Raw genomic sequence first — 26,774 nt, 5'->3', positions numbered from 1 at the left:
GTAAACAATTAGCCAGAGCTAAAGAGGAATGCATACTTGAAGAAACAAGGCGAGAACTCAGCGACCAATGGGCAAATCATTTAGAAGAAACTGTTAAAGAGCTTCGGTCAGCCAAGAAGAAATGCTTCGAGAAATCTATGGAGTGTGTCAAGAAAATAAAAACTAGCTTCGCCAGCGTTGGCGCATTTTCGCAAGAAGAAAACTTTATAAGAGGTAACCCCGAAGGTCCCCTGGAATGGATCAATCATGAGGCGGAGGCCTTTGAAGAAATTTTAAATAGTCGCGGAGACATCTGCGCTTTTTCTGGTGCCAGAGGGATTGCCACCATTTTGGAGGGGAAAGGATGTGAACATGTAAAGATTTTATCGTGGTCCGAAGCCACCTTGTCCACTGAAGATATAAAAGATCCTTCAGCCGAAGCTAACGCGGTTGGGGGAAAATTTTTCACCGACATCTGGGACAACGGTGGTAGAGAAATGGCCCAAGAAATCATTCAGAAAAGCGAGAAAGGGATTCATGAGGCTAGAAAAGTAGCCGAGGCTGCTGAGAAAAACGCAGAGCCTGAAGGGCAAATAGGTACTAACGAATAGTTTTCATTGCGTTATAACTTTTAATTTTATAGTTCGTTCGCGATCTGTAATAGTGATGTAATAATATCCCGTCCTCACTCAGATCCTACTAAAGCATCTTCGGGCCCTCAACCTAAAGATGACGACGAAATTAAAAAGATGGCCGAAGCTATCATGGATCAGGTTGTCGATCGACTGCTGAACGAAGCTGCAGAGATAGTACTTAGGGAAGACTAAGTGCTATTGCAAAAAACATTTGATATATGATTTGTGTAATATTCTGTAATCCTGTATGTAATATACTTGTTTTATGATTCAATTCTTTACGATGCATGAAACTTTAAACACGTACCATTTTTGAGTCTTCGACGAAAAAACACCTTCCCTTCTTTTCATGCTTCGTGAAGAAGAATTTATCATTTATCATGACAATATCCATAGTGTTCTGATAAGAAATATCCAAGCTTCGTAAAAATAATCCCCGAAGCTATGCCTCGAAGATCAATATTGTTTCTCCCTGTAACTTGGCATGATTTGCCCTTTCTCAAAGCATTTTCCGAAGATCGATAACATGCCCCCTTCTTGTGCCACATGCAGCATGATGTATGATGATTATGCTATGCAAAATGATGTGATGATGTTATGTTATGCAAAATGATATTTTGTGCCGAAGATACGCACATTCCTGCAATGGAGCACAATCTTTTGTATCAATACTGACTTTTTCATTATAAGCCTCCCTTAGGAGCTTCTTCGCTTTTTACTTCAGCGGAATCAGCGTTTATTTTTCGCTGTAAGTTCTGCATCCCCTTAGGAACGTCTTTGGAACTTCTTCGCCTTTTACTTTCGGCGGTATCAGCGTTGACTTTTCGCTGTAAGTTCTGCATTCCCTTAGGAACGTCTTTGGAACTTCTTCGCCTTTTACTTTCGGCGGTATTTAGCTCTGCATTCCCTTAGGAACGACTTTGGAGCAGAAAACCTACGCTGCGCTCCCTTAGGAACGACTTCTTGTAGCTTCGGCAAGCTTACTCTGCGTCCCTTAGAATGACTTTTTGTAGCTTCGGCAAGCTTACTCTGCGTCCCTTAGAACGACTTTTTCCTTGCTCCGAAAAATACATATCGTGGTGGAGGCAAGCTTATTCGCCCTTCTCTTGCAAATTCTTACAATTTGAACCTGTGAAAAAGATTTACTTTCCTCGTGGCAAACGACAAAACCATTACATGAAGTTTAAAAAGTGTTCTTTATTACATGAAAAATGAAACTTGAATAGAGAAGACTTCTATCAGAGTAGGATACTTGTCAATAGATGTGCTTTGACTCTGGCACAGTGCTATTAACTGTGCGAGCTTCGGACTGTTCTCTGAAATCCCGTTGATTTTGAGTATATTGGCCCCCTTCTGGCTGCTGGCCTTGTTGTAGCGGTGGTGGAGGCGGAGGTTGTTGCCAGGAAGCCTGAGGCTGACTCGCCGAAGCAACAGAAGCTGCAGGGTGATTGCCTACATATTCTGGGATGTAAGGCGAATGATACGAAGCAGTGTGCATGACCTGCTTCGGCTGAGCCTGTTGCGCGGCAGCTTCGGCTATCTCTTTTTGCTTCTGAATGGTAACATGGCACATCCTGGTAGTATGACCTTTGTTTTCACCACAGAATAAGCAAAATATTCTTCTGGGTTGATCCCCGAATCTTCCGCCGAAGCCCCTGGCGCCTCTGCCTCTTGGAGCTGGTGGTCGGAAGGAGCTTTGCTGTTGCCCCGAAGCCTGTGAGGAGTACTGTGGCCTTTGCTGCTGGCTCCCCTTATCATCATTTTGATTGGAATTATGAATTGATCTGACATGCCTCGGATAGAATCTTCCTCCGAAGCCCCTGGTCATCTCAGAAAATCTGAAGGCCTCCTCCCTTCTTTGGCGAAAATCATTGTCAGCTCGAATATATTCATCCATCTTCTGGAGCAGCTTCTCCAGCGTTTGTGGTGGCTTCCTGGCAAAATACTGCGCTGATGGCCCTGGCCGAAGCCCCTTGATCATGGCCTCAATGACAATCTCATTGGGCACTGTCGGCGCCTGTGCTCTTAAACGCAGAAACCTTCGGACATATGCCTGAAGGTATTCTTCGTGGTCCTGGGTGCACTGGAAAAGGGCCTGAGCAGTGACCGGCTTTGTTTGAAACCCTTGGAAACTAGTTATGAGCATATCTTTCAGTTTCTGCCAAGAAGTGATTGTCCCTGGCCGAAGAGAAGAGTACCAGGTCTGAGCAACACTTCTGACGGCCATGACGAAGGATTTTGCCATGACTGCCGTATTGCCACCGTATGAAGATATTGTTGCCTCGTAGCTCATTAGGAATTGCTTCGGGTCTGAGTGACCGTCATATATGGGAAGCTGAGGTGGCTTGTAAGTCTGTGGCCAAGGTGTAGCCTGCAATTCTGTTGAAAGAGGAGAAGCATCATCAAAAGCAAAGTTTCCATGATGGAGATTTTCATACCAGTCGTCCTCATTGCGGAAATTTTCCTGATGAAGCTCTCTGCGTGGAGGCCTTCGGGTTTGATCATCTTGAACGAAATGACGGACCTCTTCCGAAGCTTCATCTATCTGTCTCTGAAGATCAGCTAGACGAGCCATCTTTTCCTTCCTGCGCTGAACTTGTTGCTGAAGGATCTCCAAATTTTGAATTTCCTGATCAAGATCATCATCCGGAGGTGTTGGACTGACAGCCTTCCTTTTCTGGCTTCGGGCTTCTCTAAGAGAAATAACATCCTGATTGGGATCCAGCGACTGCAGTGTGCCAGCTCCTGTTGTTGAAGCCTTCTTCGGCGGCATGACGAAGGTGACGCTCGCCGAAGGTATTCGAAGCTCAAGAAATGGAAGTGAGTTCACCGGAGGTGGGCGCCAATGTTGGGGACTTGTTCTCAAATGCTAAGAGTTAAGAACAAGGCAACATAAAAAGTGTTAAGTGTTAAAGTCCTTCGTCCTTCGAAGCATTATGTCCCTTCGGGAAATAATGAGTTTCGGACGAAGGTTATAAGAGACATACCTTCGTAAACATAACAAGTAATGACGAAGGATTCATATAAAGCATGAAATATAATATAAGCATCATCATAGAATCATTTCTATTTTATTAACATGGAAAAATAGAAATGATTTCAAATTACAAATGTACCTTCGGTCCTGAGAGAAGGTAAAAAGTACAAGCGTGACGCAAAAGCAAATGCCAAGTCAGCGTGAACAGTACGGGGATACTGTTCACCTATTTATAGACACGGGACACAGCCCTTACAAAATTACATTTATGCCCTTTACATCTGACAATAACTCTATAGTAATCCATCGAGGTCCGAATAGCCTTTTCATCTTTAAGTCGGTTTCCTTTCCTGCCACCATGCCGAAGCTTTTCTGCTCACAGCTTCGGTGCTGTATCAACCTTCGTATGCTTTGAGCTTCTCCCTCTGTGATACCGATTCGAGTCCGAAGATACCTGTTTGCACATTATACTCCAGAAACACTATTAAATCATGTTTTTGAGGACCTTCGGACGCCGAAGGTCCCCAACATCTGTTCCTGAGCCGAAGCTTCCTTGCGTGCAGCTTCGACGCTGGGTCAACCTTCGTTCCGACCCTGCTTTCTATATTGTGTACAGCTTCATCCCGAGTCCGAAGCTTCTTGTACATATATTATGCTTGGGAAACATTGTTAATCATGTTTTTGAGGACCTTCGGAAGACGAAGGCCCCCAACAGTAGCCCCTCGCAGTATTAATTTTTTATAATAACGAATTCAGACTGCGACGTGAACGAAGGCCTTAAGAAGAAGGTCTAAAAAAACACCTTCCCTTTGCTAAAATAGCAACAATCAATGACAGACGGGGCCCTCCAAGTTGCAGCGTGCTAGGCGTAAAATATGAACTCACACCGGCTGCATTTGATACACTGTTTCTGCCATTTGCATTGTTTTCTCAAACTTTTAGCTCTTGCTCACTAGCGCTCGCTAGATTTCAAGCTTTTTGAGCTTCGGTTAAAAGACGTTTTTTACCATGTCTGGGAAAAAATGACTGAGAAGGAGAAGCTGATTGAAAAGACGAAGCTGTTTGAGGAGAACAAGGCTGTGGATCCTTATATTGCTGGATTTATTGAGTCGATGGCAAAGACAAACACAGAGAAGATTACTAAAGAGATACTGGAAGGTTTATCTGAAGATACTGGTGACAGCGATAGCTATGATGTGGAAAGTGGAGATGAAGATTCTGAAGACCAGCCCTAGTGACCAAGCCATGCTGTCTTCGGAAAATCGATCATTAAACAGAGTCATCTTGAGAACATGAGAGGAAGGTACTTTCGGGATATGTCTATCGTGAGGGCTGGCAGAGACAACAACGTCCCTGCTCCTGAGGAAAACGAAGTTGTTATCTACCGAAGCTTTTTTAAGGCTGGACTTCGGTTTCCTTTAAGCAAGTTTGTAGTTGAAGTGTTGAAGATCTACCAGATCTTCCTTCATCAGATAACCCCTAAAGCTATAATGAGGATGTGGATTTTTGCCTGGGCTGTGAGGAGTAAGGGGCTAGAGCCAAGCGCGAAGTGCTTCTGCAGTATGCACGAACTCTTATATGAGACGAAGGCTACCGGCAAAGAACAGTACCACAACAACTTCGGTTGTTATGGATTTATTGCTCGCCCCAACGCAAGCCACCTGGTGCCAACGTTTCGGAAGAGATGGCCCGGAGCCTGGATGGAAGAGTGGTTTTATGTGAAGAGATGCGCCCCATCTGGTCCCGCTTCAGCCTCCGAAGGCCGAAGGTGGAAATTGATGACACTGTCGAAGCATGTTAGAGGGCTTTCAGTACTATTTGCTCCTTCATTGGCGCAAGAGATTTAATTCAAGAACATATAGCCTTCAGGGTATGGCCGCTTGTGGAAAGCTAGGAAATGCCGAAGGAGACCACTGCCGACTCTGGTGAAGGTGGTCTGGTCCGAATGAAGTATACTTTCAGATTTAGGGAGAAATTTGATGAGCCAAACGATGACTGGTTGAAGTGCATCGAAGCTACCAGCGATGAGTTGCTTGGAGCATTCTCCAAGGCTGAAGATAATGCCCTGTCCGTAGCCTTTGGTGGTCGGGGCAAGAAAAGATTAAACAGGGTATTTGATGCTATTGGCTTCGTATACCCTGACTACCGCTACCTGCTGCGAGGACAAGAGAAAACGAGGAAGATTGCTGCTTCGGTCACCCTAGCTGAGCCTGGGCCAAAGAGCAAAAAGGTGAAGGTTCTGACCCACCGGCCGCGTTACATTGAACCGGCCGTGGTGCCTGAATTTGGCACAGGGTCCACTCCAGCAGCCGAAGCAACACAGACTGCTTCGATTACACAGAGCGCCGAAGAGCTGACCGTAATGCCGAAGACGCATACAGTCAAGGCAGTCGAAGATAAGGTTGATAAGGCCGAAGATCCAAAAGTTGAAGAATTAATAAGGATGCCAAAAGTTCTGAGCCCTCCGACGAAGGCAAATCTGCCGAAGATGCAAAAGGCTTTTGCTGCAACTTCCAAGAGGAGAAGAATGGCCAACGTACTGGATGCTGTGCTGGAGACTACAAAGGCGTTGAGCCCTGCTCCTGCAAAGAAAATTGCTCAAACTGAAGCCAAATCATAGGCCAAAGCCAAAATCGGGCAAGCAGAAACCGAAGCTACGCAAGCTCAAGCTGAAGTCGAAAGTGGGCCTTCAGTGCTCATCGAGACAAAACCTGCCGCGCCTGAAGAAAAACCAACAGAGCAAATTGCTTCTGAAAAGATCGAGACTCTTGCTCCCGAAGCTTTGATTGAAAACATTGACTACATCATTCGACACGCTTCGGGGAAGAAGCTGTCCGAAGAAGAAATTATGGAAGCCAGGCACTATGCGCGAAAGTTGAAATATCCGGAGGGAGCCTTGGTTTTTAACGGGAGTAATGAAGATGATTTCTTATACTGTCTCCCGGACAACAAAGAAATATTTGTTTGCCGGGAGATAGGTAGAAGCATGGGATTCCTGAGAGCACCAAGAGGGGGGGGGGAATAGGTGATCCTGTAAAATCAAACACTAAATAGTCACAAAACTTAGTTATAAAAGTGTTAGTGTGACTAAGTAGTTTTAAGATGAGTTCTTGTGGACAAACCAATCACAGAAAATGCAACACAAGAGACACGTGATTTTATCCCGTGGTTTGGCCAAGTAACACTTGCCTACTTCCACGTTATGGCGTCCCAATGGACGAGGATTGCACTCAACCCCTTTCAAGTGATCCGATAATCAACTTGAATACCACAGTCTTTTCCTTTAGAGTCTTATCCTGTTGCGAGGGATCTCCACAACTTGGAGTCTCTCGCCCTTACAATAGAGATCACAAAGAAAGCACAGAGTAAGGCTGGGAGAAGCAACACACACACAACACAAATCCGCAGCACACACACGCACACAAGTCAAGACTTGAGCTCGAAATTAGCACAGAGAGTTCGCAACTCGAACAGAGCTTAAATCACTAACACAATCGATCAAATGCGCGGAGATGGAGTGTGGGAGTCTTAGAATGCTTAGTGAATGCTTGGGTGACTCCTCCATGCGCCTAGGGGTCCCTTTTATAGCCCCAAGGTAGCTAGGAGCCGTTAGAGGCCAACTTGGAAGGCCAAACTTGCCTTCTGTTGGGTGGTGCACCGGACAGTTCGGTGCACCAACAAACAGTCACTATAGTTGTCCGGTGCGTGATCGCCTTCCAAATCAGGCGCATCTGACCGTTGGTCCTCGGGGTCGATTGGCGCACCGGACACTGTCCGGTGCACACCGGACAGTCCGGTGTGCCCAACCGACCGTTGCTGCGGGCCACACGTCGCCCGCGGATTACGCGGTCGACCGTTGTACTGGCGACCGTTGGCTCACCGGACAGTCCGGTGCACCACCGGACAGTCCGTTGAATTTTAGCCGTACGGCGCCGTCGAATCCCGAGAGCGGCGAGTTTACCGCGGACCAGCCTGGCGCACCGGACAATGTTCGGTGCACCACCGGACAGTCCTTTGTGCCAGACCAAGCTGAAGTTTGGTTGCAAAGGGCCAAGTCTTTTTCCTTTTCTTTTCCTGTTCTTTTGCCACTGTTTCTTGCACTTAGACAAACACATTAGTAGACAAAACAATGTACTAAGTCTAGAAACATACCTTGTGCCTCGATTTGTACTTCTCACTTTATTTGGCACATAAGAACTTAATCAACCGTGTTGGACACTTAATCACCAAAACATTATAGAAATGGCTCAAGGGCACATTTCCCTTTCATTCTCCCCCTTTTTGGTGATTTATGTCAACACATCAAAAAGCAACAAAACAAGTGCAATATCGATTCAAATTTAAGATCAAAGTGTTTTTCCTTATGATTTGGCATATTTGGATAACTCTTTGCCACCACTTGGTTTGTTTTTGCAAATCAAATTCTTTTTCCTATCTCTAAGTCAAACACACTTGTTTGGGCACATATAGAGTTATTCCAAGAGTAAAATTGATCAAGTGCCAAAAACTACCCCTTTTCCCATAATCAAAATTCCCCCACAAGAGACCAAATTTTGCAATAAGAGTATTTTGGACAAATTAAAAAATTCTAACTCTATTATTTTTAAAAATCACAAGTGGTTGGCTGATCCATTTGCTTTGGCCTGAATTTCTCCCCCTTTGGCATTAAGCACCAAAAACGGGATCATTGTTGGCCCTTAAACCCATTGTCTCACAAAAAATTGTCAATTCAAAGTAAAAATACAATTAGAGCATAAGAATGAACATGGAATTAATTACACTAATACCGGAGTGCAGTGGAAGTCTTCACTAGTACAAATAAGCTCTATAGTGACGGTCGTAAACCTATTTACAGTGGCGTTTTTCGTAACCGCCAGTGCTAGGGGCCAGTAGAAATCATCAGTTTTACAGGCGGGTAACTGAGAACCGCCAGTGAAAATCGATTTTCACTGACGGTCGTCCTAATAAAACCGCCAGTGAAAATCGTTTCCAGGAAATATAAAACAGATTTTAAAAATAGCAAAAAAATATTTTTATTAGGGAGGCCTCGTGGTCCACCCACACCACCTGTCCGTCTCCGTCTCCGACGAAGTCGCAGGTCGCGGTCCGACGAAGTCACATGTTGCGGAATATTTTGTGCACTACGCGGTTGCTAGGAATCGAACCCCTGACCTCACCCTTAAGCGTACCCTCCTCTATCACTCCGGCTATGGCATTGTTTGTGTCTAGTTTGTAGTTTTGTTGCCCACATATTACAACCAACTGAGTGTAAATTGCTTGTTTGAGACTGTAAACGAATTCAAATAAAACAGTTATCAACTACAAAGTTAAATAATTTTTGAAGTTCTAAACTTTCATTTTGACAATTTTTTCATCCGAGGTCGTTTGCAAAATTTGAATTTTAAATTTAATAAATTTAGATACAATTTTTGAGAGTCGAAATGATTTCAAATAAAAAAGTTGTCAACTACAAAGTTTTATAACTTTTAGAGATCTACAACTTTTATTTTGGTGGTTTTGTCATACGAGGTCGTTTGAAAAACTCAAAAAATTAAGGATAAAAATGATTTCTAGTAGCGGTTCCTGAATAAAGCCCACAATGCGATGCATGACATGATAGATTTAATTCAATAATTTACTCATGTGAGTGTTGGAGCCGCTCTTGACTGTGAGCACGGCTAATATACCAATTTTACACTTTACAGAGGTTACACATCTTTACCCACAAGTCATGTTACCCATTTGCTAAGGGATCACAACTTCCCATTCATCTCCACTGAGGAGACAAGGCATGATAGTTGTTGATCACTCGTTCTCAAATGTTGTGAATTAAGAACAAGGCAACACAATCGTTAAGTATTAAAGACCTTTGTCCTCCGAAGTATGTTTCCTCTTGGATTCAATGATCATCGGACGAAGGTCATGGAGGACATGCCTTCATCATGTTATAAATAAATAAGAATGTAAAGAGATGAATATAGCAAATATTACTCTTTAATTCATTCGTATTTGTACTTCGTAAAACATTTATGAATATCAACATAATTCACATTACATTGATACCTTCGGCTTGCTCGAAGGTGAAGACGCGAGAGAGTGATTACAATTTAGCGTGAACAGTACGGTGTTACTATTCATCTATTTATAGGCACGGGATGCAACCCGGGTAAAATTACATTATTGACCCTCAACATTTGTTTACAGACATAACTTAGATTACTAGGGTCTATCAAGTCTTTTCCTCCTCTGCTTGATCTGAACCGAAGCTGATGGTAGCTTCGGTATTTGGCATCGTTGCTTCTACGCAAGGTCTTCGTCTTGAGACCCTTCGGTAGAAGGAGGGAAGACTTATGTATCACTTTGCCAAAGGTGTTTTTGTCTTGAGTACCTTCAGCGGAGAAGAAGACCCCCAACAATAACACTATGGGGCCTTTCCAAAGTTCCACTAGCTTAAGACCCGCTATGGTTTCAGGCAAAAGGAAGCATAGACCTTTTTCCACGGTCTGTAACCGCATCGCAGTAATTACATCCAGCACTATGCTTTGCAGCGATTCACTCCCCACTTGCCCCTTTCGAGCTTTCCTAATTAATTAGCCAAGGGTACCCCATTCCACCCTTGTGCTATCACTGTTTTCCCCGATGGTTCTCCATGTTCCAATTAAACAAGGTCATCTTATCATGAACAATAATTAAGCCAACAATAATGATAAAAGCATGATCATGATTCAGATATAATATTAATCCCTCAACCAGATAGAGCAATAGCGAGACTACCCAATAATTCATTTGTATACAAGGTGTAGGGTAAACAAAACTAGGTAACCTATTAGGTTCCATCAGTTTAACCTAACCATGCCATGATGATTATAAAATCATAAATATTATTGGGTCAAAGAATGTGATCAAGGACACTACTTACCTTTACTTGCAAATCCAACTATTCAGATGCTTTCCCAAAGTTGGGCTTCAGGTTCCTCGTAACCTCGCTTCTACTCGTAGCAATATATACAAATAAGCAAATAATGAATACAAATAACATTAAATCAAACATGCAATCAAACTGCGTAAGAATATTCTACGCACCAAGACGAATCTGTAGGTTCAACAACCACTAAATTCGGGGTTAAAACGGAGAAGTTATTGATTCTCTAAGTTTCTAGAATTATTTTTACACTAGAAATTCAATTTCGAAATTAATTCTACAATTTATTAAGCACTAGGAACAGCGGGTTCTAATATTTATGAACTCAAGGTCTAATTCATAAATAAAAGGACTAGATTGTAATGATTCTATAATAGTTATGGACTGCGAGTTATTTCAAAATAAGCTCAAGGATTCTAGCAAATATTGTTGGCTGAAGGGGTAACTTTAGATTTTGACTGTCCAAATAGAAACTGATGGCCAAGACTAGATCTAGGCCGCTATAAACCGATACACTACGTGGGCCATCCGATAAGAGATCAATAGATCCTATTTAATGAAACGAAGGGACTCGCCCAGATTTAGTTTGGGCCATTCATCCCAAAATCAATGGTTAGAACCAAAACCCGAACCGGTATGCTCTAATGGCTGTAGGATCCGAGATCTATGACTAGCATTCGCCCCCCAACTCTCTCACCTCCGCACGGTGGAGCAGTGCTCCCGTGGCGGCGTGTCTCGCTTGAGCAACACTCCACGACTCCCTGGTGCTCCATTTCCCGCATGGTAAGGTGCTATGTGATGTGGACAACAACACGAATCGTAGGAAGGTACCCTTACTGAGAATTAGGACACATATGCAGCGGCCTACGGTTTGTAGCGACTAGGTGAAGTGGATGGATCTCAGGCGAGCGATCACAGGTGCTCCGTTCAATCTTCAGGCTCAGGAACTACACACATATGTTCTTGTCAATCGAAAGAATGTTCATGAACCATCTTTGAGGGAAAAGTAGTGGCATATGCTTGAATTGACGATGGTAGCGAATCCTTCTCCTACTGCGCTCACGGTGGCGCTCTGCTATGGCTCACAACGACCAAGATAGATGGACGAGAGGTATCACTACCGGATTCGCAAGCTTTGCCGAGTGCCCGAAGCACTCGGCAAAGCCGCAAAAACACTCGGCAAAGCCTTTGCCGAGTGTCGCACTCGGCAAAGAAGGCTCGGCACACAGTGCATCGGCAAAGCCTTCTTTGCCGAGTGTTTTTTCTCGGGCACTCAGCAAAGTGGTTTGCCGAGTGCCAGAGAGCACTCAGCAAAGAAAAGCAGCCGTTACGGCGCCGGGTGACGGAGATGGCGGCTTTGCCGAGTGTCCCTGGGGACACTCGGCAAAGTAGTTATCTTTGCCGTGTGTTTGCCCGGCAACACTCGGCAAAGGATCCATCTTTGCTGAGTGTCACCTAAGACACTCGGTAAAGAACCCGTCAGGGAGGGTCCCCATGTCAGGTTCTTTGCCGAGTGCTAGGTCTGGCACTCGGCAAAGCGTGCTTCTTTGCCGAGTGTCAGAGACATAACACTTGGCAAAGAACCTATGCCGGTGCCTAGGTCTTGGTTCTTTGCCGAGTGTTATGGCCTTGACACTCGGCAAAGCGCCTCTTTGCCGAGTGCAACACTCGGCAAAGTGACCAGTATGCACCTTTTTTATTTGTTTTTTGTATTCCATCCACACAAACAAAAGATATCACATATATATCACATATATACATCACATATATCATCACAAACATAAATATACATCACAAACATAAGTGTTCAACATTTCAATGCCAACACAAACATGTCTCATACGTCTCAATCTCTGACATAAGTATCCAACACAAACATAAGTGACTAACACAAGTTTTAAAGTCTTCAAACACACAGACATAAGTATTCAACACAAACTCATGGAGGTGGGCGGTTTGACCGGGGCTGCGTTGGGCTGAACCCTTCCGGAGGGTTGTTGGATGCCGCCCCAGATTGGCCCTGCACAGAGAAGAGATTGCATGTGTTATACCAGATGCATTACAAACATCTAACTGCAAATTTGATACTCACAGGAGTGTGGAAGAGAGCAAGGTCAACTGGAGGGAACAATGGAGGTGGCGGAGCGATGCCCTGTGCGGCGCCAAGGCTCTGCATGTACTGGAACATCTCCGCCATCCTCTAATGATCTGCCCGGCGCTCCGCCTCCCGCTCCGCCATCATCCTCGCCTCCATCTCGTGACGTTCCCTCCTCTCTTCTTCTAGTTGGGTCTGTAATATTACAAGCCAACGTTATAGTAACTCAAAGAGAAGGTATATAACTCAAGGAAGGACGAGTTACAGAAGCACTAACCTCGAGTTGCTGTATGCGATGTTGTGAGCTGTCGTACCAAGGTCGTATGGCTGGACTCGAGCTCGTGCTCCTTGCTCTCACCTGAGACAGAGTGGGAGTGGAGGATGAGTCGATTGCCCTGTCGGCAATCCAGTACCGCCCATGTCTCTTGCCTCCTCCGACCCTCATGAGCACATCGGGGTCGATCGGCTCGGTGCTCGGATCATAGTCTGGGCCATGGACCTCTTGCGCCATGGCGGTGTAGTCATGGAGGCGGCTGTAGACGGTGGGGTTGGTGTAGGCCTCAGGCCCGTCATCCGGGTTGTAGGTGATGTCGGACGTCGCCTTACCCTTATGGGCCATAGTATAGGCCGAGAAGGTGTTGCAAGGCCGGCCACCATGTGACGCCGACTGCAAATAAAACCAACGAGATAGTTAGAAATAATATCTAATTCAGTGCTATATATCTAAATAAAAAAGAGGGCGTACCCATGCTTCGGCATATTGGCCCAGGCTCCGGCTGCCTTGGTGGTGGGAGGGGCCTTGCATCATCAAACGTCATTCCCGGCTAGCTGAGTGCGCCTCGTCCCACTCAGCCGAACACCACCTATCCACCATCTGCTCCCAGCACAGAGGATGTGCGGCACACCAATGTGGAATCACCTACATAGTAAACACGTAAAGTGCATATCAGAAGATAAAATAAAATTCATGCATGGAGTGCTGGAACCAAACATGCATGACTTTACCTACAGGCACTGGTCCCTGGTCAACGACATGGTTCGGGCTTGCTGCTTGTTCACCCTCTCCCCAAGGACGGAGCCATGGTAGGTGACGATGGCCTGGATTCGGGCCTCATAGTGCATGTCCACGATGAGCTTCTTACAGCTCGTGGTGGCCACCACATCCGCCCTAGCCTCGTATCCAGCATCGCATCTGAAGAAATCTTGCATACAAAAACGATGTAGCCATACATTATTTCAAGAATTTGCAACGAATGCAACATATTTTACATTATACTAAGACTTAACCACAACTCTTGCTTCACCCGCTCCGCCTTGTTTGCGAATTCCCGGCCGTCCCGGTCTACTGCATCGGGGGCGACGGCGTAGTGGTCGAAGGTGAAAGCTGGGCCCGTCACTCCGGCGTACTCCACCAGTCCAGGGAAGTGTTCTCTGCACAGCAGGCTGAGGATGCCATTGGGGGGCGACGATGACCCCCAGCATAATCAAGAACCGTCCAAGACCTGTCCAAGTGATAAATAAAAAGTATTAGTTTATATTATGATTTTGAACACATAATAGAATGAAGAACATAAAGTTACATACCTCTCCCCATCCGGCGCGGTCGCCTGTCCCAAAGTATGGGACTCGCGGAGGGAGACTTGCGGGGCCTCGCAGGTAGATGCTCCTCGAACATGAGCCGCTAGAACCTGAGGCGTCATGCTGCTGGTCGTCGTGGTCCTGCTGCTGGTCGTCGTCGACCTGAGGCTCCGCCTACTGCTGGACAAGGTCGTCCTGCTGCGCCGCCTGTTGTGCCTCGACCTGCTCTGCATCGTCCGCCGTCCTACTCCTCCTCCCCCTCCTCCTCCTCAGGAAACCGCCCACCATATTTGTCCAACAACCTGCAATTAAGAGTAAACAAATAAGCACATATAAAAAGATGTATTTAAAAACAGGTGCGAAATAAAAAGTCATATAGCATTACATCGATTAAAAATAATCTTCGTATGTGTCGGGGTTAGCCGGATCATAACTCTCATCATCACTATCAAGCATTTCAATCTCAACACCATCAGAAGACGCAAGTTCGTCATTAATGTCATTGCCTTCAAGGATTACTAAGTCATTATCATTTTGCACCTCATCATCCTCCTCATCAACGACCATTTCAATATCTACGTCCATTCCGATAGCTTCAGTTAAGTCTATCTCAAATCGCCCTTCTAGCCCATCTTCTTGGAAGAACTCTCCACCATATGTGTCTGGGTCTAAGTTGTAATCTTCATCGTTAGGAACAAGTAACCTCCCGTGCGGCGATACCTTATACACAACATCCCAACCCTTAAGATGTTCTTTCATTTGGCACGCATATGGGAGATAATACACTTGTGTGGCATGTTGGGACACAATATAGACATCGTCTCCTGCTAAGGTGGAATCTTGTCGAATTTCGACTATCCCAAGATTAGAATGTGTCTGTCTTGTCACTTGAGGGTCAAACCAATGACATTTGAATATCACTGGAGTAAGAGGTTTGGAACCATAAAAATTGAGCTCATATATTTCTTCGATTCGTCCAAAATAATCGACATTGTCAAGGCCGGGCGTAAAGACTTCAGAACACGTTGTTTTCCGATTGGGCCGACTTTTGTCGTAGTTTGTTGTGCAAAAACGGTATCCATTGACGTCCCAGAATATTTCTTGACCCTATAAGCAAAGCCGTTGGCTACTTGTCTCAACTTGGCACGCATAGACGGATCTCTTTGGCCCTGCAAGTATTCGCAAGTTAAAAGACGCTAAATTGAGTTCAAAGACGTATCTCTTTTACAAACTAAGCACGTACCTTACGTTTGAACCAGGAAATGAAATCGGGCAACCCATTTCTCGCACCCTTTCTAAGAAGAGTGTCATATTCCTGTGGAGTGGGATCCCTTGATCGACGCCAGAATTCATGAAGAAATTGTTCCATGTATGGCGTCACCTCTTCAAGGTTGGTCAATACGTATAGCATGATATGCTGCCACTCTTCATGTGTCAGGGTCTTGGCGGTCGAGCCACTTGTGCTTCCGAGTTGGCCTCGAAATATGCTAAGGTTCGATTCATTGTCGCCATCATTGTAACGAGGGGGTGGATTATGCACGCTCGGCAGTTTGTCACCATAATAAGTTGTTGTGAAGTTTGAGACCTCCTCTAGAATGTATGCCTCTGCAATTGAAGCCTCGATTTTGCATTTATTTCTACATTTCTTTCGAATAGTCTTTAGACATCTCTCGATTGGATAGCACCAACGTCCCTGCACGCCCCCCCCCATTCGTGCCTCATAGGGGAGATGAAGAATCAAATGTTGCATTGGATTGAAGAAGTCGGGTGGAAATATCTTCTCAAGCTTACACAGTAACACAGGTGCCAATCTTTCCAAGTCTGCAACCATGGTCCGAGATAACTCTTTTGCACAAAGCTGACGGAAGAAATAGCTCAACTCTGAAAGCGCTAGCCAGACATGCTCAGGGACATAGCCTCAAACCATCGCAGGAAGAATCCGTTCAATCCATATGTGGAAGTCATGACTCTTCATCCCTAAGACTCGCATAGTAGATAAGTTCACCCCCTACTCAGGTTAGCTGCATACCCATCAGGGAACATCAACATCTTGATCCATTGAAGGTTTTCTTTCCTCTGGGCCCTGCTTAGGACGAAATTGGCCTTAGGCCTTCTCCACGTCTTTCCGCCACTTGGCGGCTTCATCTCTAGTTTTGGTCTATCACATAACGCTGCCAGATCCACTCTTGCCTTCACATTATCCTTTGACTTATCAGGAATGTCCATAATTGTAGCCCATAGTGCCTCGGCAACATTCTTTTCAGTGTGCATCACGTCAATGTTGTGTGGAAGGAGCAGGTCGTCATAATAGGGGAGCCGAGTCAAGCCAGACTTATGTGTCCACATATGCTGCTCACCATATCCCACAAAACCACCTTCTGTATTGGCCACGAGCCCATTTATCTGTTGACGAATTTCGGCACCAGTCATCGTTGCAGGTGGGCGGTCTGTCACTACAACACCTTTCGTAAAATTCTTGATGTCTAGGCGGAATGGATGGTCAGCAGGAAGAAATTGTCGACGTTTATCAAAGGACGAATATTTGCCACCCTTTTTCAACCAAATGAACCTGAGAGCTTCCTTGCAAACTGGGCATGGGAACTTACCGTGAACACACCAGGCACAAAATAGCCCATAGGCCGGTAAGTCATGCATGGAGTACTGGTACCAAACATGCATTCTGAAGTTTGTCTTCGTAGCTCGGTCATACATCCATACCCCTTCCTCCCAGGCACGTACCAATTCATCGATCCAAGGCTCCATGTACACACCCATTTTATTCCCCGGGTGTCCCGGAATTATCAACGACACGAATATATTCTGCCTTTGAAAGCACACACCAGTGGGAAGATTGATTGGGATAACAAACACGGGCCAACATGTGTACGGGGCAGCGCTCATTCCATAGGGATTGAACCCATCTGTGGCCAACGCAACACGTACATTACGAGCCTCTTCGGCTTTCTCACGGTGAATGGCATCAAAGTGTTTCCATGCTTCACCATCGGATGCGTGCACCATCTTGTCAGGATTGTATCATTTTCCATTTTTGTGCCATGTCATCTGTTTCGCGGATTCCTCTGTCATGTATAGACGCTGGATCCTCGGTATGAACGGAAGGTGCCGTAGGATTGTCAAGGGGATGTCGAGCTGCCTCTTCTGTCCATCACCAGAGTCTACCTCCATGAACCTAGACGATGTACACTTGGGATAGTACTTTGCCTCAACGTATTCTTTCCTAAATAGCACGCAACCCTTCGGACAAGCATGAATCTGCTCATACGTCATCTTGAGTGCACGAAGGAGTTTATGTGCCTCGTACATACTCTTTGGCAGAACGTGATCATCCGGAAGCAGGCTCCCAATAACCATCAACAAGCCATCGAATGCGTCTCTACTCATGCTGTACTGCGACTTGAACGCCATTACACACCCAATGGCATCCAGTTGAGAAACCTTTGTCTGGCCGTGAAGGGGCTTCTGTGCCGCGTCGAACATGTCGTAGAACGCCTTTGCAGTCGGCTCTGGCTCGTCATCCATACATCCTCCCGTGTACTGTGCCTCCTGATAGTCGTTCAACATATCCGCTACCCCCGCATCCGCGTCATAATCCTCGATAAGTTGTCTTAGCACCTCCTCTCTCGTACGATGCGCTTCACCATGAAATATCCACCGAGTATAGCCCGACATAAATCCATTCTTCCAAATATGTTCTACCATGACCTTCTTTGGTTTTCTTTTCCGGTTGGCACATTTGCTGCACGGCCATGGGACTAGACTCGCTCCCTTAGCAGCTTCGCCATATGCCCGTTCCACGAAATCATCGGTCTTTCTAATCCATTCAGTGGTGACATCGTTCCTTCCTCTACGGCCTGTGTACATCCACTCACGGTCCTCCATCCTATAACATATATAACCGACTATAGTTTAATATAACATGTAAGACATCTGCAAAAAATAACTCAAGCCTATCAACAAAAAAATCGGCAGCACCTCCCCTGTACGGGGATGTTTACAAAACCTGCAAATAAAACTAGCAGCACGATGGCCGACATCCACAAATATATCTAATTGACACACATAGTATAAACTCCCTAAATTCAATAAACATGTAGTATAAATTTAATAAACACACATACTAAATTCAATAAACACACGAAATTCATTATAAACACATAATATAAACATGTAGTATCAACTCACTAAATTCAATAAACATGTAGTATAAATTTAATAAAACACATAATATAACAATAAACACATATAAATTTAATAAATTAAATAACATATGACAATATATAATATGAAAATAAACAAACATAAATTTAATAAATTCAATAAACCTTTACAGCTTGGCGCGTGGGGCGGGCGACGGTCGGCCGGCGGCGGCGTGCCGGGCGCGTGGGCGGGCGGCCGGTGACGGCTTGCCGGGCGCGTCAGGGGCGGGCGGCGGTCGGCTCGCCGGCGGCGGCGTGCCGAGCGCGTGGGGCTCGTGGGCGGGTGGGCGGGCGGGCGCGGGCGGCGGTGGGGAGGCGCCGGCGGCGAGCTGGAGCGCGGGGCGGGCGGCGGGCGTGGCGACGGTGAGGCAGAGAAGTGAAAGGAGAAGGAAAGGAGAAGGAAGAAGAAAGCCAGCCGCGCGGGCGGTTTAGTCACTTTCTTTGCCGAGTGCCCGCGATCCGGCACTCGGCAAAGATTTTTTTAAAATTTAAAAATAAACTTTGCCGAGTGCCGGATCACGGGCACTCGGCAAAGGCTGCTTTGCCGAGTGCTAGATGTACAACACTCGGCAAAGATCTGTTCTGCAGACTTTGCCGAGTGCCAAAGGACAGGCACTCGTCAAAGGCGACTTTGCCGAGTTCTAGGTGTACAACACTCGACAAAGTATACTTTATTTTTTTTTATTTTTGGCAACCAAACTTTTTGTGGTGTGTTCCTACACTATGTAGACCTACAAGTACCATTTTGGTACAATTATAAAAGTGTTTTTTATAACTATTAGATTTAGTTCGTTTATTTGAATTTCTTCGGAAAATTCAGATTTGAACTGCAGGTCACTCAAAACTTGGGAAACCGTGCATGCAAAAATGATACCCGTCCTATTTAGCACAAGTTTCGATCGATTTCAGGAGCGGACCGGAAACTTCGAGCACCATGCTCACTCAACATGGTCGTGAACTTACTATCCAGCTGTTTAAAAAATGTATAAAACACAAACAAAGTCAGAAAATCATGAAACTTGTCCACGTGTCATGATATCATATGTAGAGGTTGTGGTAAAAAATGACAATGTTTGGAGAAAGTTGTGAGACACTATGTGTAGAAACCTAAGAGAACCACACATGAAATCATAAAGTTCCAATGTGGATCTCTTAGTTTCTACACATAGTGCGTCACATTTTTCTCGAAACTTTTTCAAATTTTTATCACAGCCTCTACATATGATATCATGACACGTGGACAAGTTTCATGATTTTCTGACTTTGTTTGTGTTTTATACAATTTTTAAACAGCTGGATAACAAGTTCACGGCCATGTTGAGTGAGCATGGTACTCGAAGTTTCCGGTCCGCTCCTGAAATCGGTCATAACTTGTGCTAAATAGGACGACTATCATTTTTGCATGCACGGTTTCCCAAGTTTCGAGTGACCTGTAGTTCAAATTTGAATTTTCCGAAGAAATTCAAATAAACGAACTAAATCTACTAACGATTGAAAACTCTGTTATAATTGTCCACAAATGATACATGTAGGTATACATAGTGTAGGAACATACCACAAAAAGTTTGGGAGACAAAATCTAAAAAATAAAAATATACTTTGCCGAGTGCCCAATACCTGGCACTCGGCAAAGAAGACTCTTTGCCGAGTGCCAACCCTCGGCTCTCGGCAAAGACTGACGGCCGTCAGCTTTGGGACGGCCGCTGACGGCCCTTTGCCGAGAGCCACCTTTGCCGAGTGTTTCACACTCGGCAAACTTGTCTTTGCCGATTGGGGTCCTGTGCCGAGTGTCCAGCACTCGGTAAAGAGGCTCGTTGCCGAGAGCCTAGCTTTACCGAGTGCGGCTCTCGACAAAGCCTTCTTTGCCGAGTGCCCGACAAAAGGCACTCGGCAAAGAGGCCGACACTCGACAAAGCCTCGGATTCCGGTAGTGTATGTTCTTGTCGTCCGAAAGAATGTCCATGAACCATCTTTGAGGGAAAAGTAGTGGCATATGCTTGAATTGACGATGGTAGCGAATCCTTCTCCTACTGCACTCACGGTGGCGCTCGGCTATGGCTCACGACGACCAAGATAGATGGACGAGGGGGTGTGGGGCTTCGGGATTTATACTCCAAAGCAGGGGAGTCCGAGGTACATGGAGGGGTGTTTGCAGATTTGATACGTGGTTTCTATGGATGTTGTTATTGAGGGATACGACAGAGAAGATGCATCCGACGAGCTGAGCCCACGTGTAGGCGTCCGAGAGTGAGTCCATGCGCGTGGTAAGATGCTAGTCCATGGGTCCCCCGAGCCAGCGGCAGGTGGCATCCAGGCGCACGCGTGAGCGAGCACCGGCCGAGCAGGCCCACAAGCTAGAGACAAGGCCCGAGTGGAACTTGGGCTGACTCGCCGTGATGGATTGAGGGGAAAACTAAGGAACAAGTGGGTCGGTGGTGTGCATTCGACCCGAGAGCAGATGGGATCTTGTTTATTTTTAGTTTTCTATTTTTTGTTTTGTTAATTTTAATTTCAAATAGGCATTGACATTTCAAACACTAGTCAAGTGCAGCAAATAAATAAACTCAACATGTTACAAAGTATATATTTATTTAAAAGAAACATGTCTCAACAATAAAGCACGAACTAAAATAAACTTTATTATTATATTTTTTTCAAATAATGAAACAACTACTTCAATTTGTAAAAACCATATTTTGGGGTTAACAATTATCCTTATGAATCTCATGGAAAGCTGTTGGAAATTGTCTAGGAATGGATCCAAAACTCCCCCTATATTATATATATATGAAGGGGGCTATGGCTCACGACGACCAAGATAGATGGACGAGGGGGTGTGGGGCTTCGGGATTTATACTCCAAAGCAGGGGAGTCCGAGGTACATGGAGGGGTGTTTGCAGATTTGATACGTGGTTTCTATGGATGTTGTTATTGAGGGATACGACAGAGAAGATGCATCCGACGAGCTGAGCCCACGTGTAGGCGTCCGAGAGTGAGTCCATGCGTGTGGTAAGATGCTAGTCCATGGGTCCCCCGAGCCAGCGGCAGGTGGCATCCAGGCGCACGCGTGAGCGAGCACCGGCCAAGCAGGCCCACAAGCTAGAGACAAGGCCCGAGTGGAACTTGGGCTGACTCGCCGTGATGGATTGAGGGGAAAACTAAGGAACAAGTGGGTCGGTGGTGTGCATTCGACCCGAGAGCAGATGGGATTTTGTTTATTTTTAGTTTTCTATTTTTTGTTTTGTTAATTTTAATTTCAAATAGGCATTGACATTTCAAACACTAGTCAAGTGCAGCAAATAAATAAACTCAACATGTTACAAAGTATATATTTATTTAAAAGAAACATGTCTCAACAATAAAGCACGAACTAAAATAAACTTTATTATTATATTTTTTTCAAATAATGAAACAACTACTTCAATTTGTAAAAACCATATTTTGGGGTTAACAATTATCCTTATGAATCTCATGGAAAGCTGTTGGAAATTGTCTAGGAATGGATCCAAAACTCCCCCTATATTATATATATATGAAGGGGTATATATATATATATATATATATATATATATATATATATATATATATATATATATATATATATATATATATATATATATATATATATATATATATATATATATATATATATATATATATATATGAAGGAGTACGACCGATTGAAACACACAATAACCTAATTTTACCTTATATATTAGGAGTAGGAGTAATTTAGCCTTAGTTTTAGCATTCTCAATCTGAATCTTCACCTCTCTTCGGCTCTACATCATCTAGAGATGTCTTGGATGGCATGTCGATCCCAAGACAAACCCTAGAATCTTTCGTTTCCGATGGGGTCTCTCTCCTGAGAGGCGAGATCCAGATTATGCAGGAGATTCCTGAAACCCTCTATGTCCTCGCGGATGGTCCATCACCTCCAGGAGGATGGTCTGCGTGCCCGCAGAGAAGAGTGGAGCTCTCTGCACAGAGTCGCGGACGATCCGGTAACCAATCGTGGATGGTCCACGCTCCTGCAGAGAGATTCACAAGGTCTTGTTGCCCGCAAGCTGAATCTAGGGATCATTGCCTAAAAAGGCGCTAGTAGTTTTCTAATTAGACTAAAAAATCCCTATTTAAGTGGCGTTTGGTTTTTAGGGACTAATTTTTAGTCTCTCCATTTTATTCCATTTTAGTCTCTAAATTATCAAATACAGAAACTAAAACTCTATTTCAATTTTCGTATTTGGCAATTTAGAGACTAAAATAAAATAAAATGAAGGACTAAAAATTAGTCCCTAGAAACCAAACACCCCTTAATACTTCCAATAGCATTGAAATATGCGATCTGACAAATTAAAATTTAGTTTTTGGTATCAAAACGGGCCCTATGTAGCACTTATGATTATAGATGTATAGAAAGCCCAAAGCCTGTAAGTCCGGTCCAAAGCATGTTTTTTTGCCCGGTACGAGCCTGATCTGACCTGCTTTTATACAGGCTCGGTCCGGCCTGATCTGGCACGAATAAGCGGGCCAGGCACGGAGAAGAAACTAAGCCCGACCCGTTTACCTCTAAACCCCCGCTTTTTGTACTAAACCATGCTTATCGGCCCGCTTAGCCCGCTTTTGGTCTTTTTTTCGTGCTTACCCGGCCGGCCTGGCCCATTTAGGCCCGCAGCGGGCTGAGCTCGGACAGAGAAATAAGCCTGTGGGCTTGGAAGATCCGTCCTGATTTTCTAACCGTGCTTGGCGGGCTAGGTCCAAACTGGGCTGGGCCAGACGGCCCGTTTGGTCTCTACTTATAATAAAATTATTGGTAGTAAATAATATAACACAAGAACCACAATGGTGGAGGAAACGAAGTCATATACGCCTGAGTTGGTCTTTTTCTTGGGCATATATTGATCCCTTTAAGCATTTGGAGATCTCTGACATGAACCTAGACTCATACCCCCTAAACCCTACCTCCAAGACCAGCAGGCCATGTAAATGATCGTGCAAAATATTGTTTTATACTGTTTACATAGTAGAGTTTAAAATAGAGAACGAGATAAGAAGTGGAATAGGGAGTCTGTTGAAGATAGTCTAATCTTGTTGGTTCATTCAGTAATCAACACGCACTTTCATTTTAAACATCTCCTATTTTTTTTATCTCATTACGTTGCAACTGTACGCTCTGATTAACTAGCAACACACAACAGCAAAATACGAACAACAAAACTAACAGTCTAGTACCATCACAGGTACACAAAAGAAATTAAACATGTTTCAACTAGTGTCATGAATCGCTGGCAATCAAATCCTCATCCCTATCCTCGCCATCGCCCTTCCATATCAATTGCTCTCCATTTTTTATCCTCCTCATCCTGGCTATCATCTCGTCAATGATGATGTCGAACGCGTCCCTCATGTCCCCCTCGAACCTCACCCTGGGGTCCTTGTACAGGAATCTCGGGATCATCTTGATCACCTCCTCCCTCATGGCGGTGACCTCGTCATCCGTGTACCTGCTCAGCTCCTCCTCAATGTCCACTCTCCCTTCCAGCACGTCGTTGGAGTCGATGAGCACGTAGTACCGGCGGTCGTCGCTGTTGGTTCTACCCGGCTCTGGCTCGTGCCAGCGGTACTGCGCCTTGAGCGTGGACGGCCGGTGGAAGAACACAGGGATGCAACCGGCCATGACGCTGTCAATGGACGAGCGGCGCGCGAAGGAGTCCCCGCGCGGCTGCAGGCAGAAGCGGGCCGAGGTGAAGAGGGAGACGAGCTTCCGCGGCGACCGGCATGTGATGCTGCCCTCAAGGCCATGGCTGCAGTCCACCATCCCGCACCGGCCGCGCCGCGCCGCGGCCTCGCACACGTCGAAGACGCGGTCGCGGATGGCCAGCTGCCCCTTGATACGCCGCGCGCCTGCGAACGCGTACAGGAACGGCCGCGGCGCGGCCCGCGCGCGCGCCTGCCACGCGACCACCTCGCCGGCCGACGACGGGTGGAAGTAGCTCGGGTACGGCACGGCGATGTCCCGCGGCGCCCAGATGTTGGACTCGTAGGTGAGCACCGTAATGTTCCGGGCCTCCGGCTGGCCGAGGAAGTTGTTGCCGCACCCTTCGTCTCGGCCGCCTGGCTCCCGCCGGAACATCCACGTTGTCTTGGCGGCCACCATGAAGTGGTCGCGCCCGCCGAGCGCCGCCCACGTGGGCTGCGAAGATAGCCACCGTAGGAACGCCTCCGACGGGCCGTCGCGTACTGTGGTGTTGAACCCGCACAGGTGCTGGTGCAGCTCCAGCGCCGGGTAGTACGGTACGTACACCGCCGTCGCCGCTGTCTGGTCGTCGGTGAGGCACTCGTACCGCCGCATCCAGTTGTGGAAGATCACCTCCAGCGAGTACTGGTCTGTGCTGTACCTGCCGTACATACACGCATCCGTCAGCACAAATACGCTGTCCAGTCTCACAAATTAAGTTAAAACCATCATAGCCAGCTTACCAGCCGGTGCTAGGGATGATATCTGTGTCGCCGTCGCTGCCATTGCCGGCGACGGGGCCAATCTTGGGGCCAAGCCCAGCATTGACCGTGATTGCACACCAGCTCCACATGTCGTCGAACAATGGCGAGCCGGCAACACAGTCCCTGAGCATATCGAAGCGTGATGGCACGTCCAGCATGAAGACATACCGTCCCTCGCACCATGGTTGTGATGACGACTGCGAAGGTGACGCTACCACCGACGACGATGTTGATCGCTGCCTGTTGTAAGCCTCGACGGTCGGGGTGGGAAGGAAGCTTGCATCCGGCGCGATGGGCAGTACGATCAGAGCAGCGGAGCGGGGTGCTGCAAAGGAGGAGCGCGAGAGGTGGAAGTACTCGAAGTGGAGAAGACAGGAGAGGAGCCATGAGCCGAGTATGAGGTAGTAGACAAAGCACTTGGGGTAGTGTGCGTCGATATGCATGGCTGGAAGATGGATGCCTCCCGAGCAAGATCCGGGCGTTTAGTATGGAGCCTATAATGGAGGTTAAGTAAGGTTGAGCTAATGAAAGCTCCATTTAGTGCACTAGCTAGGGTTTTGTGTTGATCCATATTCTTTGTGTCCTTTGAGGCTTTGACCATGATTGTATGCAAAACCAACAGCGGTTCATCTGCAATATCTTTGATCAATGTACTTAATTATATGTACTCTTTTTGGTATTATGCACAGTGTAGATTATGGCACTCTAATTAACCCTGCACTTTTTGAATCTCATTGTATGTACCTTCTGCATTCTAAATTATAAATTATATTCTCTCTGTTCTTTTTTATTTGTCGTGTTTTAGTTCAAAAATAAACTAGCGGACGACAAATATTTCGAGAACGGAGATAGTATTTTCTCTTATTTAAACTTATCTAATTTTCTAATTTAGATGGAGTTTATTGAAAATTAGTTAAATAATATTAATAAAATAAAAATATATAATGTTAAGTATTGTAACAACATTTATGCTATACCCTACACTATTATGCATAAGCTTGAGTATTTTACGCTCAAATCTGGCGGTTTGTTCACCAGTGTCTTGATCAAGCTGGTCCCCACCTGATCGAACCGAAAATTACGCACTGGTTCTCTGGGTGGGGTCGAAGGTGGCTGGTGCGACCCAAAGCGCACACTGGTTGGGACTTTCTATAACTATTGGAAGCTCTCGGTCCAAATATCACCTTCCTAAGTATATATTGTGTAATCGATTAACGGACCCGCACTAGAGAAATCAATCAGATCAAGGAGCCAATTGTACTAGCCGCGCAAGATTAATGCTACCGCACATCGCTTGTAACACGCAACACCAAATATTGAGCCATTCAAGGCATAGTTTCAGTCGTTCAAAGTTTACTTCAACAATTCAATATATGTTTATTTCAACGTGCCGGAGGAACAAACTATTATGAATTTAGACATTTTAATGTTAAATTCAATCCACATAAACCACATAAAATTTATGACGATAATTATGTGCACATGTATAAGGCCATCAATTGAAGCAACAACACATAACATACTGATCATAAATAAGACCAAGAATGAGAAAGGTGTAGGATTATACCCCACGGAGGGACCCATGCTCAAGTAAATGTCACCTAGAGTGGGGTGAATAGGCGATACCTGAAATTTATAACTTAAAACACAAACTTCAACCTGGGTTAGCGTTAAAACAGAAATAAGAATAATTGGAGTAAGGGAGAGGTGTTCTTGCTTATAGTTGCTCCAATGAATGCAGAATTACTTGGGAGTAACTGAATTTGGTATAAATCAAGCACAAGCAAGAGAACAAGAGAGAGGGGAGAGGAAGAAGCAAATCACAAATAAGGAACAAGCACAAAGAACACGAGCAATTTGTTTCCCGAGT

At 45.5% G+C, this 26,774-nt stretch overlaps 1 protein-coding gene across 1 annotated transcript; it reads right to left on the bottom strand.

The window, feature by feature from the left end:
- Nucleotides 1–23,561: 23,561 nt before the first annotated feature.
- On the bottom strand, nt 23,562–25,416 carry LOC103650323 (probable xyloglucan galactosyltransferase GT11). Its single transcript, XM_008675920.3, has 2 exons — nt 24,884–25,416; nt 23,562–24,801 (listed from the first exon to the last, which is right to left on the bottom strand). The coding sequence occupies exons 1-2, from the start codon at nt 25,345–25,347 to the stop codon at nt 23,679–23,681; spliced, it is 1,587 nt and encodes a 528-aa protein (XP_008674142.1). The 5' UTR covers nt 25,348–25,416; the 3' UTR covers nt 23,562–23,678.
- Nucleotides 25,417–26,774: the final 1,358 nt, after the last annotated feature.

The sequence above is a fragment of the Zea mays genome, chromosome 3, assembly GCF_902167145.1.
Source record: "Zea mays cultivar B73 chromosome 3, Zm-B73-REFERENCE-NAM-5.0, whole genome shotgun sequence".
In the NCBI taxonomy this organism is placed as follows: Eukaryota; Viridiplantae; Streptophyta; class Magnoliopsida; order Poales; family Poaceae; genus Zea; species Zea mays.
The sequence above is the reverse complement of the archived record's forward strand: the minus strand, read 5'-3'. Positions and strand labels throughout refer to the sequence as shown.

What these genes read in the sequence shown, in the direction of transcription:
- LOC103650323 (XM_008675920.3), bottom strand. Translation starts at nt 25,347, where the DNA reads ATGCATATCGACGCACACTACCCCAAGTGCTTTGTCTACTACCTCATA. An exon ending in ATCATCCCTAGCACCGGCTG is followed by an intron (nt 24,802 to 24,883) that starts GTAAGCTGGCTA and finishes TATGTACGGCAG; the next exon opens with GTACAGCACAGACCAGTACT.